Source organism: Nicotiana tabacum, chromosome 23 (assembly GCF_000715075.1).
Source record: "Nicotiana tabacum cultivar K326 chromosome 23, ASM71507v2, whole genome shotgun sequence".
Taxonomy (NCBI): domain Eukaryota; kingdom Viridiplantae; phylum Streptophyta; class Magnoliopsida; order Solanales; family Solanaceae; genus Nicotiana; species Nicotiana tabacum.
Genome location: NC_134102.1, coordinates 91,351,975 through 91,369,067, shown reverse-complemented (window position 1 = coordinate 91,369,067; position 17,093 = coordinate 91,351,975). Strand labels below are relative to the sequence as shown.

Below are 17,093 nucleotides of genomic sequence, written 5' to 3'. Positions count from 1 at the left end.
TGGATCAAAGTAAAAACACAATTGTCTATGCCCGCGGTAGGTGCAAAATTGTTTACCTGTAAAACGGTACAATTAAATTTGTAACGTGGTTTATAAACACATAAATTAATTTGACCTAAGACTATAAAATAACTAAGAACAGAAATAAATTAATTAAACAAGCTTGAACAAAATACAAGTCTGATTGTGGGGTGAGCCTCTCCGGAAGCAATAATAAGAATAATATATAGAACATAAATGAAGAAAGTTGTTAATATAATAAGAGAAGATTTTGCCTTTTGTGTACAAATGATTTTTTGTGTCCAACAATGAGTACAAATTCTCCTATTTATAGCTTAATTCAGGGAGACAAGATCCCCAAATCAAGCTCCTTTTTAATATGGATAAAACTCCTCTTGATGGCTGAATAACGTTTGAGCATTAATGCAAAGATTTTTTATAACGGCTACTCATTAAATGCTGCCTTTTCCAACCAATATCTTCCTTTCAGATCTTTTTCCCCGGTTCTAATGTATTCGGCACATACTCAACACCGATCACATGTTCGTAACGGGTGCCAGCTATTTGCTGACTCATATCTTACTTGTCTTTACTTTCACGTGTCAACTCGTCGAGCATCCACCTGTCATTTTATCAATTTTACCCTATACAATTATGTACGTGGTAATTAATAATAAAGGGTTATATGATGATTATAAATGGATTATTACGATACTTACATTTAAGAGTGCATGTTAGTTATTAACAACTTAATCTTTGTATTATCAATACACATATTGTTATTTCATATTATCAAATAATACGAATATTTTTGCATAACTTAATATATGTATTATTTAATATCGATCACCCCAAAAGCTGCATTAGTTATGTGACAATTATTTTCTCCTTATGCAATCAATCAAATACTATATTATCTTGAGCGAGATTTTATGTTGTGATTAGTTGCTCCAATACCAAAACCGAACCACCCCTACAAGTTTAGTGGAAGTGGTAAGAAGGCCGAACCACATGACTTTGGGCTTAAACCTACCAACTAGCCTACATGTATACGTTTGTTTTTTCACCCTAAAAATGGTTTTCCCGCCTAAGCCACCGTTACTATTTTCATGCCATATTTTCCGGTAAGATATCTTTATCATGTCCAGAGTGACTTTCCAAAGTTCTCAGGAGATCAACGAGAAATAATAAAAGGAGAAATGCACAAAAAATATTACTGCTATTTGAGAAGTAGGGGTTAGTCAAAATGGACTCCCCTGAACCTTCCTCAAAGACCGCTACCATCAACTCTACAATCAACCCCACACCTACCGAAGTAATTTCTATACCTTTTTCTTTGATTGTAAGGATATATGTATGCGCTACATTTTACGTTTTCTGTCCAATTGGATTTAATTTATGAGCGGTTATTGGATCTTAGTCTGATTTGCTTTTCGTTTGGTTGTTTTTTGATTGTTTGGTGTAACATGCATTTGTAAGGTGCAATTTAGTTTCAACTGGGTTGACTTTGCTCAAGGCTTTTTCTGAAATTTGCGGACTTCAATTTTTTTTAAAGAATTAGTTGGATTTAGGGGTTTTTTGTTTAGTTGAAATTGAGTGCAAATTACTCTCAAGTGGGTTGAGGCATTTTTGTAGAAATTTGTTAAATTAAGGTCTGTTTTTTTTTTAAAATAATTAAAAAAACTGAATTTCATTGAATTGTTGTTTTCTTTTGGTTTTTGAGTTATTTGTTTTTGTGGTTTCCCACCTGGTGTTCGGTACCCGCACTTGAACAATGGCTAATCAAAATTTGTGCCATGTAAGACCCATTAAAAGGGGAAGTGCTCCCTTTCGGTTTTTTTTTTTCCATTCCCGGGTCTTGAACTCGAGAGTTTTTTGTCTTACTTTTAAGTGGTTTGAAGCCGTTTAAAGAAGTTGAATTGTTAGGTTTGGTGTTTAGGATTTTTTTTTTCCAATTTGTTATTTTTTTTAGTTTCAGATAATTTGGTGTAATGAGTTTTGTTAAGTTGAAAGTATTTTCATGTGGCCTGTGTTTGGTATGAGATTCTCTATTTGTTTTGGGTTGAATATTTGAGTTCTAGGTATTTGTTGGAGGAATGGTTGATTGTATATGCCTGAGTTTACATTCTGACTATTGGATTTGATTGATTAATAAGTTTGGATCGAAGACTAATCTTGAATGTTTTGGATTATCTTGTTTAATGTGATTTCGTAGAGTTGAGGTTGTGTACGATGCGATTTCAATTGGGTAGATATATTTCCTTACTCAATTTTTTTGAATTTTGATGTCCGGCTCTTGAATGGTTGATTTTAATGATGCGATTTTCTATTCATTATCGTGTCTGGGGTTTGATTACTGCTTTCCATTGAGGGTTGTTAACTCTCCCTAATTGTCAGAGAGATGGGTTATTTGTCTCCTTATAAGGTTTTGAGCAATCCTCAGCTCATGAGCTAGCTTTTGGGCTGTTATGATCCCGTTTCTTATCATGGTATCTGAGCCAATCTGAGCCAAGCTCTTCCCTGTCATCGTTTGTCCATATGTTGGACCCACATATTATGTTTTCCACCTTCAGTTGGCAGGCTTGTCTTGTGGGAGGGTGTCAAGTCTTGGACATTTGTTGGGTAAGGTTATTTGTCTCCTTATATGTTCTTGTGCAATCCTCATCTCATGAGCTGACTTTTGTGGTTGAGTTATAGACCTTCCGGTCCATTTCTTAACAAAGGTGATTCTCTAATCTTTTGGGTTTTACTGAGAAATTCAATGGCAAGGTATAAGATTGTAGCAGTATTTGTTTATGCATAGTTTGTTTATGGTAAAAAATGAGGAAGGTATATGCGTGCATCTTATTTTTTGCATGTGCCTCTGCTTTCAGAAAGGTAGCTGGAGATTGTAGTTTGATTTTACGCTTGCTCCCCGTGTTCTGTTATTGGCTATGAAAGATATTTTGGGTTCAGCTTTGATGTTGTTGGCTATTCATGTTCTCCTTTTCTGCTTTAGGCAACGGTTTGATATTATTAGTTACTTTTTTTTACCCTTGCCACAACTACTCGAATTTTGTGAACTACCTGACATAGTTTCTAGATGACGGTTGCATGATGGCTGCTCTAAAGAATGTGTTTCTTTTCATCCTTCAATGCGTTTCTCTTACTCTTTTATTTATTTTGTTCTCAGGACTCACCTGTCTTCAGTTATATTAGCAACCTCTCTCCCATACAACCTGTCAAGGCCGCTCCAGTTGTGCAAGGTTTCCCAGGGCTGAATTCTCCTCCTCTTTTATTTACCTCACCTCGAGTTAGTGCACATAGTCGATTGAGAAGGTGTTATAAGACTGTCTTTAAGAGTCTTCTTATTTATGATGTTGATAAAATTATGCTATTCATTTCCGTCAGGCAAAAACTAACTATTTCAGAACCTTAAACTTATCTCAGGAGCCAGTTTCCTCAACTATCCAGTGAAGCGTTTTCTGGGAAGAATGACGATTATAACAATGCTATCACAGATTCAGATGGCAATGGAGTATCTGCTTCTCAATTGAGAAGTGAACTAAGCCCTTCTATTCAGAAAGTATCTGATAATAACATATCTGTGCCCGATGAAAGTGGGAGTCTCATAAGATGTGTGGATGAGTTCTTAGTTGATGTTTCGAATTCAGAGTCTGCTAATCCTTCAAATTCAACTAATCCCAGCCCAAAAGTAGCTGATAATATTCCTCAATCACCAAATAGTGCAGCGGAATCTGTTGCTGATTTTGCAAGTAAGGATGCAAGAAAAGACGAGATTCCAAAAGATGCTGCCCGTGTTGTTGTAGAGCAAGCTGAAGAGGAGAATAAGGGAAAGTCTTCATCTGATCAGAAAGATAATGGGATTTACAATACCAGTACTGATTCTGATCTGCCATCTCCTGATTTATGCACAAAGATTGAGCCTGACTTGCCTGCTGATAATTCATTGCATTATCATTATAGTGGCCGTCAGATGGCTCAGGTAATACCGTTTCTTTCTATTTGATTTTTGGAGGAACTCATGTTATATGAGCTATTTATGTCATTTCCATTTTTTTTGAATTGCAGCTTTCAAGGGCTGACCACGCTATGTTGGATGACGCTTCTGATATACAGAACGAACCATTGGAGACTGCACATGATTGCAGAAACGATAATGATAAGATTAACTCAATGTCAAGTGCACCAGATGAATGCATTATGCAGCATGATTCTCAAACCAAGGTGTGAGATGTTCATGTTCAGATAGTATTGCCCAAAATTGAACCAACATTGATAATTATGCAAATTCAGTGATATATAGGAAAAAAACTAATGTAAATCCTCTTGCAACTCACAACATTCATATGTTCCTTCGTCAACGTGCTTGCTAAACATTTTTAATGGTCATTGGCCCATATCGAAGTGCTCACTAAATACCTTGTCTTTTCACTTATGCTCAGTTTATTTGAGTCTCACGATTCTGTCTATTTTACTACAAGTCACTTAAACATCAATAAGCTTATTATCATTGTTTCAGAATATGAAATGAGACATGGCTTTGTACTAATGATTGAGGTTTAAAATCATGAAGAACTTAACATTATCCTTCTTTTATAATCGAGAAATACCTCATGAGATAGCTGGCCCAACTTCAGTTGGTCAGCAGGTACAAACCTTGAGACTACAACTATTCTCTTAAACGAAGGTATTCGCGCTTGAATGGCAGTTCAAGATCAGTCTCATGAAAACCTTATATTCTCCGAGGAGGTTCTGAGAGTATGGGCCCACCTCTCTACCTTGCTCCCACTTAAATACTAGGCTTCAGTTAATGGCAGGGTTTGAACTCGTTACATATGCCCTAGCCACTGAACCAAAGCCCTGGGGGCTCGTTATTGTCTCTACTCTGGACCCACTTCCATTTAAATGAGGTAAGGCTTCAGCTCCTAATACCCCTGCCTTCTAACTTGATACCTGATTTAGAATGGAGGTTACATTCATTTTTCTCCCGTCCATCTGGATTGTTGTGACTCAAGATAGTGGAAGTTATGCCTACAGGCTACATGCTGTAACTGAAACTTTTCAGTATTGGGGGATCTGCTATCTATCCTCTTGCCTTTATTCTTGAAAGACGTACTGGTGCCATTGAATAGTAATTTACAATAAGTATGAAGTCTGGCCTAAGAGACTGGTGGAAAGAGTTTACCTTTTTGTTGGTAAAGGCTACCTCGTGCCAAGGCTTTTGTCATAGAATATCTGTATGCCTCCATTTCTCCTTTCTCATATGCCATCCAGTTGGTTTATAATCCCACCGACATGACAGGTTAATTTGATTGTTGCCCCTGCTAACAAGAAAAAACACATGCAACCTCATCTCACTGTCCATAAGCACCTGTTTGAAGCTGTGCTAGTGGTTTCTGAAAATTCTGCTGATGTCCCTGTTTAATTCTCTTGAGTCGGTGACTTTCTGTAAAAGGCAAGCACAGAAAATCCATGTTGCTTTTGAAACAGTAGTATAGGAACTTACAAATCTTGATGACACTTTTGCGTTTGATCATGATAAATGAACATATAGTTATGGCCTAAATGGTTAGAAAAAAAATGTAGGCTGGTCAACATCAAAGTGGAATACGTAGGCGTTGTCTCCAATTTGAAGATGCTCAACGGAAGATATCACCAACTAGCTTGGGTTTACAGAACGCTTCAGGTGTTGTGAGCTGCTCAATACCACCAGTCAGTCCTGCTGTCATAGAGGTCGTAGCATCAGTTTCATCAAATAGATCATCAACTGCAAGCAATAGGCCATCTACCCAACTGACATCTTCTTCTGACAATTTTGAAAGCCTTGCTGTTAAAGTTCCCAAGCCATCTGGTATTGGCTTGCACTTAAATAGTATAGCTATGCAAGCTGGTTCTCGTGCAACTGTAAGCGTGAAATCAGCTGAGAGGGGTAACTTGAGCTTACATGAGAAGAAGTTGACGTCCATGATGAGCTGTCACCCTTCTGAGAACTTAAAGAGTTGCTCGATATCTTCAAATGTGGTTGGGAGCCATTTGACTAGCGGTAACTATGATGGTGAACATGAAAGTTATGGGACGAATGCACAAAGTGCTGCCTCTTTGCATCTCAATGATGCAAAACCTTTAAACAACACTGTGCTCTTGAAGCCAACGGAGCATACTATAAGTCACAAAAGGAAGGCTAGCGCCGAATATATTGACAGCCCTATGGATTACAATCAGTCCAGCCCCAAAAAGAAAAGGCAAGCCTGCTTGTTATATCTCCAAATAAGTAGCTTAATATGTCCAATTGCTTTTTTACAGAATTTTATGTTTGTGTAATTCAGGAAGAAACCCTCAGATGGCTATGATGGTGATGGCTGCAAAAGATGCAATTGTAAGAAGAGTAAATGCTTGAAACTGTAAGTTGTTTAAAATGTTTGCATAGCTGATCTTTAACATCCATTACATGTCTACTGAATTTTGTTTATATTCAGTTATTGTGATTGCTTTGCTGCTGGAATATATTGTGCGGGGTCTTGTGCTTGTCAAGGTTGCTTCAACAGACTTGAATATGAAGACACGGTCAATGATGTGCGGCAACAAATCCAATCTCGGAATCCCCTGGCATTTTGTCCAAAAATTGTGCAGCATCCCACTGATTCTCCTGCGAATATTCTTGGGGTATTCAACTCTTCCGAGAGCTTCTTTTATTCAGGAAGCTCAATCTCCTCACAATTGACATATCTATCTACTTGCAATTTTACAGGCGGAGGGAGCAAGTTTTACGCCTCCGTCTGCAAGGCACAAAAGAGGTTGTAGCTGCAAGAAGTCAATGTGTTTGAAAAAGTACTGCGAGTGCTATCAGGTACATTTCTGTCATATACCATGCGTTCTAATTCTTTGCTTTTTCTCAATTAACTAAGTTGTTTTTCCTTCTTTTATCTTAACAGGCTAATGTTGGATGTTCCAGTGGATGCCGTTGTGAAGGATGTAAAAATGTCTATGGTCTGAAGGAAGGTATTAGCAACATAACTTTTTCCTGCTAACTTGCTGAGTTAAGAGTGTCTTTCCTACAAGAAAAGAACAGCCTAGCATCTTAAGTAGAACATTATCTTTCCCTATGCTTTTGACTGTCATTACTCATATTTTTGTTGATGATTCTTTGTATGTATTGCAGTGTAGGGATTCCCATTAGGTACATAAAATGACTAATTTTTTAGATATCAAGGGATAATATTAGCATGTAGGTACCAGACTACTTTCTTTAATGGTAGAATCTATTTCTATCACAATATAATGCTTTGAGGTTTCTGAGATAACTATAGTATTTGACAAGTCTAAATGTTAACATATGCTTTAATGTGCTTGTCTCACAGTAAAAATGGTTCATTGTAAAAAATGACCATAGTAGTTAACTCTAAATATAAAATATGTTTTAATGGGCTTGTCTCATAGTAAGTGGTCAATGACTGACAATTGAATTTTTTTGTTTGATGAGAACAAGATATGTTGTTCTAAACTTCCCAAATATGGATAATACCAAATACTTGAGCTTGACTGGTCTTACCCTTTTTCTCATTGATACAAGCCCGTCATCAAGTGAGGTCTGCTTATATAAGCTTAAGCGAAGTCACTCTTTTGTTGGTTCAGTCTAAGTGAAATATGTGTGATAATGAACATAGAATGCTGTATGTGATAAAAAGGTGAATATATCATACGTAGCACAAATATGCAGGCTAAACACGGTGTCCCTCATTTTCTCTTCCTCTCTACTAGTCAGAACAATGAAATGCATATCCTAGACGTTGTATCTCGATGCACTTTGTAGAATTAGGTCTAACTAAGAGATAATTTGGAGTTTCAACTAATTCCATCCATCAAGGAAACAAGTGCAATCCTATCCCTTGATAAGCCAATGTCACAAGTCACAACTATGGTCAACTTGGTGAAGTTGACAACAAATTAAGCTGGTTCTCTTGTAAATTCAGTAATGAAGTTTTGGCTATACTAAAGTTCTTGATGATGTACTAGTTCATTGATGAATCTGATATAACTTAAGTTGGAGCAGTTTCAGACAGAGCCAAGGTTGCCACCTTTTCTCCTCACCTCTCCTTTCTAACCATAAACCTGCCTCATTAGCCTTCCCAGCCTGGCCCTGAAAGCGTGAGAATAGTATGCTAACTAGACAAGAGGAATTTTTCTATGTACAACATGTACTTGTTTGAGCAAAGTTGAATGATTGGGCAAGGGCTGCGTCACAACTCACAACTATGGTCAACTTGGTGAAGTTGACAACAAATTAAGCTGGTTCTCTTGTAAATTCAGTAATGAAGTTTTGGCTATACTAAAGTTCTTGATGATGTATTAGTTCATTGATGAATCTGATATAACTTAAGTTGGAGCAGTTTCAGACAGAGCCAAGGTTGCCACCTTTTCTCCTCACCTCTCCTTTCTAACCATAAACCTGCCTCATTAGCCTTCCCAGCCTGGCCCTGAAAGCGTGAGAATAGTATGCTAACTAGACAAGAGGAATTTTTCTATGTAAAACATGTACTTGTTTGAGCAAAGTTGAATGATTGGGCAAGGGCTGCCCCCTCTTCACCTCTCCTCTTATTACTCTAAATTTCTCTTTCTATTGTTTCAGGCCATAGATTTTGTACATAATACTGAAACATTAGCCTGGTTGGAGTAGTCCTTGTAGAAAAAACATGCTTGCTTTGCCCATACAATCCAATTCTGAAGTTAGAGACATTCATATAGTATTTGCTCTATATTCCTTGGTTTCCAAAGTTCCTCACAGTCTGACCTTAGCTTTTATTCTCTCTCTCTCAGAGAGAGAGTTCTCTTTCTTCAACCCAAAAATGAGTAGCTAAACTTTTAAAATGTGGAGTAACATTCCTTATTCAGACTAAACAAGAGAAAAAGAATTTTTATACTTCTGAAAGATAGTGTTAGTACCGCACCATTCTCCATGTTGACAATGTGTTGTATCGCAGTGATATGATTCCTTTCAGAAAAAAAGAAATGAAAAAAAGAATCACGGTGATGTGATCAAGAGCGCTTGAGCTGCCTTATATTTTCTTTTCTTGGCCATTATGCTGTCCATTCTTTTTCTTTCTGTTCTTTATGTTTTTTTTCTCTCTTTCTTTTTGTGTGTTTAGAATACGGTAAAGATTTGGTGAAAAAACATTGCATCACTGAGAGATTGGAGAAGTCAGTTGAGGAAAAGGTGGAAATGGTGACAGCTACAAGTGGGTTATTGCAAATTGATCAAAGAAATCAATGCAACTTAACTCCTCCTACACCTTCATTCCAGTGCTCAAAGTAAGATCTTTGTGACTTCTATTGCTCCATCACTTCAAACTATCCTGACTACTCAATTGATACGATTTTCTTATTTCTACTTCTGACAAATGATTTTCTTATTTTCCTTCTTACTATTGATACCTCTATGCAACTCTAGCCATGGGAAGAATGCATCTAAATCTTGGTTTACTTCTGGAAGATACCTTTCTTCACCTGAATCTGGTCAAGCTATTTATGGGCTGTCCCCAGCATCTCCTACAAATTCTAAGAATCATGACATAGACCAGGAAACTACTGGTGATATTATGGATCTTGTTACCTTCGATCAGGAGTTTAATTATAGCAATGCAAAATTAGCAAATGAATTCTCACCAGGGTTTCATGTGACTGGCAATACGGATGATCTTTTGGCGTTACCAAAGTCACAAGATTTGGCAAGTAATACAGGTGGTCAACTGATTCCTCAAACTGTCCATTTCCAATCAACGTGGCCGCTATCCTGGCGTGACTCACCGATAACCCCTATGAACCAATTTGATGGGAGTGGGATGAATGCTCTGGAACTTACTAAACTCTGATAAGAAGCCATATGCAATGGAAGATGACACACCCGAAATATTAAAGGACTCTTCTATGCCACAAACTGGTGTGAAAGTAAGCTCCCCAAATAAGAAGCGTATTTCTCCACCTAATCGTCATTTGAATGAGCTTGGTTCTAGCTCATCTGGAGGAGGCTTAAAAACTGGCCGGAAGTTCATATTGCGAGCTGTTCCTTCTTTCCCACCACTCACCCCATGTATCGATTCCAAAGATGCTGCCGCCCATAGTATGGACAATTCTCAAAAGGGTAGCAGCGGCAAGTAACGAACACTTACTTTGAACACTTACTTATTTCGCCGTTTACTTTGACACACTGAAACTTGAGCCAAATTCTCACTGGAAGGCTTCATTCTACGGGCGCATAAGCATCAAACTCATGAAGATCAATTAGTCAGAGAACTAGGTTTGTTTGATGAAAGAACAAGAGACATTTCTAAGATATGAACATCCTTGCATGAATATTGTTATCTTAGAGGAAAACCATGGGCAGCTTGATTTCACAGTCCACACTGTGAAGATGGGAGAGAAATCCATATATTCCTTTGCCTTCATATAAGGAACTCTATGATCTCCTTTGACATCCTATATTTTAGATAAAAAATGAACAAAATTTGAGTGTCAGTCGCTGCTGCTTATCATGTAGAGGAAATACTGTGTTACTTTAAACTAGAATTCAGGTTCTTTGCTTGGCCTATTTGCTGCCAAGTACAATAATTGCTTTTAGTTGACTCATATATTTGATGGCAAACGAAGCATTGTACTTCATATGAAAGAAGAATGTTTACAATTTCCTTCGCTACTACTCCCTCCATCCCAATTTATGTGAACGTGTTCGGATTTTCAGAGTCAAACTAGTTGTTCTTTGACCATAATTTTTTCATATGCCTTTCAAGTATTTTGAATCATTAATTATTGTGACTTATAGTACTTATTACGTAGAAATATATAAAATTTATTTCGAAAAATTTAAAAATTCTATGTTTAAATATCCAGTCAAAAGTAAGAAGTTTGGATCTCGAAAAGGAAAAGTGTCAAAAAAAAAAAAAAATTGGGAGAGGGGGACTACTTAATTTTGTATCTCGTGCTTTTCCCTGTCTCTTGTCAATGACCTTTCTTCTTTACCCATAAGCCCTCATTGGTAGCTTAACTTTTAAATGCATATGGCAGCTTTTTATCTTGGGCATTTTAAAACCATTTTATAATTATAATTTTGATATTTTGCCTCACTCTTTTTAATCTTTGTTTTCGCTCGAGTTCACTTTTTTTCTTTGATTCACTTGAACAATGTAGTGATGTACAAATCAAACATCCCCATTTTTAAGTTCATATATGTCTAACCAAAAGAGCATCTCAAGTTAGGTTCTCTTTCTACTCCTCAGCATGAAGGTTACTAGAGCTTTTTCCCCCCTTCGGGTAACTTTAAAAAGCTTCCCATTATGTAGTTCCAAAATAAAGAAACTAAACCTTACAAAGTTTTGACCTTTTTCTGTAATGGCCCAACTGTGATAGACCAAAAATAGGGATTCAAATGTTGTTGGTTGGGTTTGATGTTGAATAAGCTCAGGCGAGGTAGTAACTAATTTTCAAAATAACGGCTGCGATTGATTCTCAATAAATGAGCCGCAAGGGCTACGATCCACGCTGGCTGGTGGTTGTTATAACCAACTTGGACAGGAGAGAGAAGGCAATGAATCTCAAGTTATTTTCTCGCCTTCTCAAATTCTCTCTCACTCGATCTCTACCTTCTCATTCTTCCCCATTTCTTAATCTCTTCTTCTCTTTCTTCTGCAGATCTTCAGTCAGCCATGGAGGATCATCTAGCTCGATAGTTTAGTTAAATTCAGTTTATTTCACTTTATATTAGATATCCATTTTTCTTTATATAAAAATAGAAAATTGTCCCAAAAAACTTTTTAAATTTTGCATTTAAATTGTTAAATCTCAGATCCATATCTGGATCGTGACATTTGGTATCAGAGCCACGATCGTGCGACTCTGCGGTTGGAATGGTTGAAGGAACTAGGTTGAAAGTAATGGATGACAAGCTTGCTAAACACGACAAAGTTTTAAATGAGGTGCTCACCAGTCAGAAGGAATTGTGCAACACACAGACTGGGATTCAAGGGACTTTACAGTTGATTCTCGATACGTTAACGACCCTAGAAAGGGTGCCTCAGAGAGCTCAAGGTGATCAACCACAAGGAGATAGACTCCTTCCCATCCAGGCCAGGAAGTGAGGCAAAACATGCCTCAAGCTGTTCAAGCTCCCTCGTCTAAATGGGAGTTGCCCAGTTTTGAGGGACATGAGCCTAAGCTATGGATCAGTAAGTGCGAAAGGTATTTCAATTTATATCGGACTCCGGATAATCAAAAGGTAAAAGCAGTTGCACTCTACTTAAATGGCTTAGCTGACACTTGGTATCATTCACTAGTGTTAAGTATGGGTAAAGTTAACATAGATGAGTTACTTATTCAATTTGGAGAAGGACTGATGAGGGATATAGTTGAGGAGTTCAACAAGCTGAATCAACTTGGCTTGTTGATGAATTTATGGGAAAGTTTGAGGTTATGAAGACTCAAATGTTGGTGAGGAATCCTCACCTGGATGAGTCACATTTTATTTCTAGTTTCATAGGGGCCTTAAAGGAAAAGATCAGGTTTGGTATGAAGTTGTTCAAACCTACAACCCTGAGGTTTGCTGTTGAGCAAGCTAGATTACAAGAGAAGGCTATTGAAGCTGCTCAGAAGAAGAACAAAATCATTACCAAGCCTTTCACTGTGACTAGTATCTCTGTGAATGTAAGGACTCATGTTATAGCTGCAATCAAACCTAATTCCTTCAGGCTTAGCCCTGAAGTATACGAGTACAAGAAGAATAACCCCTTGTGTTTCAGGTGTGGTGAAAAGTATGCCCATGCCATCAATGTAAGAAGAAACAATTGAACTGCATGTTGGGTGAGGTTGAGGCCCATCCGGAATATTCTGAGCTAGATGAGGATTAGTCGTGTGCATGCTTGATCATTGAAGGTGAGGTAGAGCAAGAGGCCCTGAAGGCTGTTTGCATGAATGTTCTCTCAGGTGACAACATAGGGGTTAACACTATACTGGTCAGAGGTACTATAAAGAATATGAAACTAACAATGCTAATTGACTCTAGGAACACTCATAGTTTCATTGATGTGAACACAGCTAAAGAGTTGGAGAAACCTGGATCCCTACCAGTTAGTTTGAGGCCTTACATGTATAACTACCATTAGAAGGATGAGTTGGAGAAACATATTAAGAAGATGCTTATTAATGGCATAATTCAATATAGTCAATCTTCGTTTTCATCACCAACACTGCTTGTCAAAAAGAAGGATGGTATATCGAGGTTTTGTATGAATTATAGAGGTCTGAATGATATCACAGTGAAGGATAAGTATCCCATTCCTATTATGGATGACCTTTTAGATGAGGTCTGCGATCTTCTTCAAGGTAGATTTGAGAGCTGGTTACCACCAAATCACGATGAAGGTGGAGGATGTGTATAAAATAACTTTCAGAACTCAGACGGGCTATTATGAATTTAGAGTCATTCCATTTGGTTCGATCAATTCACCATCAACCTTTCAAGCATTAATGAATAAGGTTTTCTAACCATTCCTTAGGAAGTTTGTTCTAGTTTTTTTTATGACATCCAAATCTACAGCTTGTCTGTGAAGGAGCATGTTTGTAACGATCCGATCGGTCGTTTTGATCTCTAGTACGTCGTTCGGCGATTTGAGGCCTTGAGTAATTTCACTTCAGGTATTATGACTTGCGCGTAAGTTCGGAATTGAATTTCGGGAAGTTTGGAGTTAGTTTGGGAAGAAAATTCTAATTTCGGAAGCCTTAAGTTGGAGGAATTGACTAAAGTATGATTTTTGAGTAAATAACCTCGGAATCAGGATTGGAAGGTTCCAACAGGTTCGTATGATGATTTTTGGACTTGGGCGTATGTCCGGATCGGGTTTTGGGTGACCCAGGAGCGTTTCAGCGCCTATTATGGAAGTTGGCATTTTGGAAGAATTTCCTAAATTTGGGTTGAAGTATATTTCAATGTTATTGATATCCATTTGGGATTTCGAGCCTGGGAATAGTTCCGTATGGTAATTCTGGTATTGGAAGCACGTCCGGATGTGGATTTGAAGGTCCGTAGGTCATTTGGCGAAAGTTGGAATTTGAAGGTTTTTGAGGAGTTTGACCGGGAGTGGACTTTTTGATATCGGGGTCGGATTCCAATTCCGGAAGTTGGAGTAGGTCCGTAATGACAATTATGACTTGTGTGCAAAATTTGAGGTCAATCGGACATGATTTGATAGGTTCCGACATCGAATGTAGAAGTTTGAAGTTCTAAAGTTCATTAAGCTTGGAATGGGGTGCGATTCATGAATTCGACGTTGTTCAATATTATTTGAGTCCTTAAGCAAGTTCGTGTTATATTTTTAGACTTGTGTGGGTGTTTGGTTTGGAGCCCCGGGGGATCGGGTGAGTTTCAGAGTGGCTTCAGAGTGTTTTGTTAAGAAGTTGGATTGCTGGTTCTGGTTTGATCGCAATTGCGAGGCATTGTTCGCATTTGTGAACCTGGGCTGCTGAGGGAATGGATCGCATTTGCGATAATATGGTCGCTTTTGCGAAGCCTGAAGAGTTCGCATTTGCGAACTCTGTATCGCATTTGAGATGAAGGCCAACTCTGTCAGGGGTCGCATTTGCGAAGGTCGCATTTGCGAACCCCCTTGTCGCAAATGCGACATCTGCGACTGGAGCCAAGGGCTTTTATTCCGAGACTTAGCTCATTTCCCTCATTTCCCACTTGAACTTAGGCGATTTTTGAGAGCATTTTGAGAGGGGGTTCCATCATCATCAAGAGGTAAGTGATTTCTTCTAGTTGTGAGTTAAATACAAGGTTTATACATGGATTAAGATATGAAAATTTGTAGAAATTTGGGATTTTGAAGAAAAACCTAGAAATTAGTATTTTTGAATTTTGACCACGAATTTGGGCAGGGAATTGAGAATAAATTATATATTGGAGTTCGTAATGCCATGAGTAGTGTTTATCTTCGAAAATTTTCGGAATCCGGGCACGTGGGCTCGAGGGTTGCTTTATCAATTTTTCGAGCGGAGTTGGAAATTATTATAAATTGATTAATTATGAGTATTAGAGTATATTTTGATTGGGTTGCATCTTATTTGATTAGTTTTGGATCGGCGATAATCGGTTTGAGGTGTTAGAGCGGCGTTGGAGCCGGTTATAGAACTTTGGAGCGAGGTAAGTCTCCTGTCTAACTCTGTGAGAGGAAAATTACCCCTAGGTGATATGTTTGATGTATGCTACTTGTTGTGGAGACTACGTACGCGTGAGGTGACGAGAGCCCGTACGTAGCTACATTCATGTTATTGTCCGAGTAGACTTAGGCTCACATCATGCTATAGCTGTACTCTTTGAGTAGTCTCTCGCTTATTAATTCCCCTGCTTTACATTCTATTTGAGACTAGGCTTGCTATTGTATATATATATATATATATATATATATATATATATATATATATATATATATATATATATATATATATATATATATATATATATATATATATATATATATATATATATATATATATATATATATATATATATATATATATATATATATATATATATATATATATATATATATATATATATGTGTGTGTGTGTGTGTGTGTGTGTGTGTGTGTGTGTGTGTGTGTGTGTGTGTGTGTGTGTGTGTTCGAAAGGTTTTCATTAAATAAATTACAACTCACAAGTTTATTCGTGAGTGAGGTCAAGGACCCATCAAAGCTTCTTATTCTAATGGGATCGGGCCGTTCGCCTCGACAGGAAATTTGTATTTCACTTCTAATGGGATCGGGCCATTCGCCTCGACAGAAAATTTGTATTTCACTTCTTATGGATCGGGCTGTTCGCCTCGACAGGATTTATGTACCATACTCTCATGGGAGCGGGTCATTCGCCTCGGCATGTTAATTGATTTATCATATGGTTTGGGCCGTTCGACCCTTAGCAGTGCACAATTTTATTATTATGTTGGATTGGGTCGTACGCCTCGGCATTTCCTATATCACATTCTCATGAAATCGTGCGTAAAATTTGGCAAGAAGCCAGTATATTTGTAAATTCCGGATTTGAATTATGGTAGCCACTTGATGAGTTTCACTATACCTATATATATGCTCCGGTTAAGGAGGGAATTTCTAATGAAGAGCTTGAGTTCCTCGTAAAGAGAGGGGATTTGTACCACGTGATCTATATTTGTCTATTTCACTTACTTACTCTGCCTCATATTTGCTACCTCATTACTGTATCTTATGTTGTTGGACCACTAGTGAGTGTCGATGTCGATCCCTCGTCACTACTTCTCTGGGGTTAGGCTAGGTACTTACTGGGTACACGTTGCTTACGTACTCATGCTACACTTATTGTATATTTTTTGTGCAGATATATATATGACTAGTGGCCTTGAGAGAGTAGAGGCGTATATGCATACAGGGACTTACGTGAGCTGTATTCCACATTACAATCCGCAACCGGTAGAGTCTCCTTCAGAGTATTTATATTTCTCCTGTCCAAGTTTGTATTCCGAACAGATGTTGTATTTTATTTTACATTCCTAGTTGATGCTCATGCACTTGTGACACCGGGTTTTGGGGGTGACTATGAGTTGTTTTATATTGAAATTTGTTAAAAATATTATCATTTACTCTGTAAATTTCATCTTCTACTGTTTAATGGAAGGAAAAATATGGTTTCAAAATATTAAAATGAGAACCAAATTAAGTAATTATTGTTGGCTTTCCTGACAATGGTTTCCGGTGCCATCACGACCATTATGAATTTTGGGTCATGACAACATGGTATCAGAGCACTAGGTTCACTTAGGTCTCATGAGTCATGAGCGAGTCTAAGTATTCATTTGTCCAAGCTAAGGTTGAGTACTTAGGTCATGTAATAACTGCACGAAGGGTATCCACTGACCCTGCTAAAATACTAGCCATGGTCGACTAGCCTAGACCAAACTCAATAAGGCCCCTCAAAGGATTCTTAGGATTAACCGGATATTATAGAAAGTATGTTGCTAATTATGGAACTATATGTAGACCCCTCACTGATCTTCTGAAAAAGGATGCTTTCAAATGGA

The 17,093-nt window shown here is 37.7% G+C and overlaps 1 protein-coding gene across 1 annotated transcript; it reads left to right on the top strand.

Moving 5' to 3' along the window:
* The first annotated feature begins 1,009 nt into the window (after positions 1–1,009).
* LOC107761666 (uncharacterized) lies at positions 1,010–10,690 on the top strand. The gene is made up of 11 exons (XM_016579915.2): positions 1,010–1,315; positions 3,173–3,318; positions 3,430–3,985; positions 4,072–4,227; positions 5,590–6,245; positions 6,330–6,404; positions 6,480–6,666; positions 6,752–6,850; positions 6,936–7,002; positions 9,147–9,309; positions 9,449–10,690. Exons 1-11 carry the CDS (start codon positions 1,247–1,249, stop codon positions 9,867–9,869), a joined length of 2,595 nt encoding a protein of 864 aa, XP_016435401.2. The 5' UTR covers positions 1,010–1,246; the 3' UTR covers positions 9,870–10,690.
* Positions 10,691–17,093: the final 6,403 nt, after the last annotated feature.

Coding starts and splice junctions, on each gene's coding strand:
- LOC107761666 (XM_016579915.2), top strand. CDS start 1,247: ATGGACTCCCCTGAACCTTCCTCAAAGACCGCTACCATCAACTCTACA. Junction 6,405..6,479: donor AAGAGTAAATGCTTGAAACT/GTAAGTTGTTTA, acceptor GTTTATATTCAG/TTATTGTGATTGCTTTGCTG. Junction 7,003..9,146: donor TGTCTATGGTCTGAAGGAAG/GTATTAGCAACA, acceptor TTGTGTGTTTAG/AATACGGTAAAGATTTGGTG.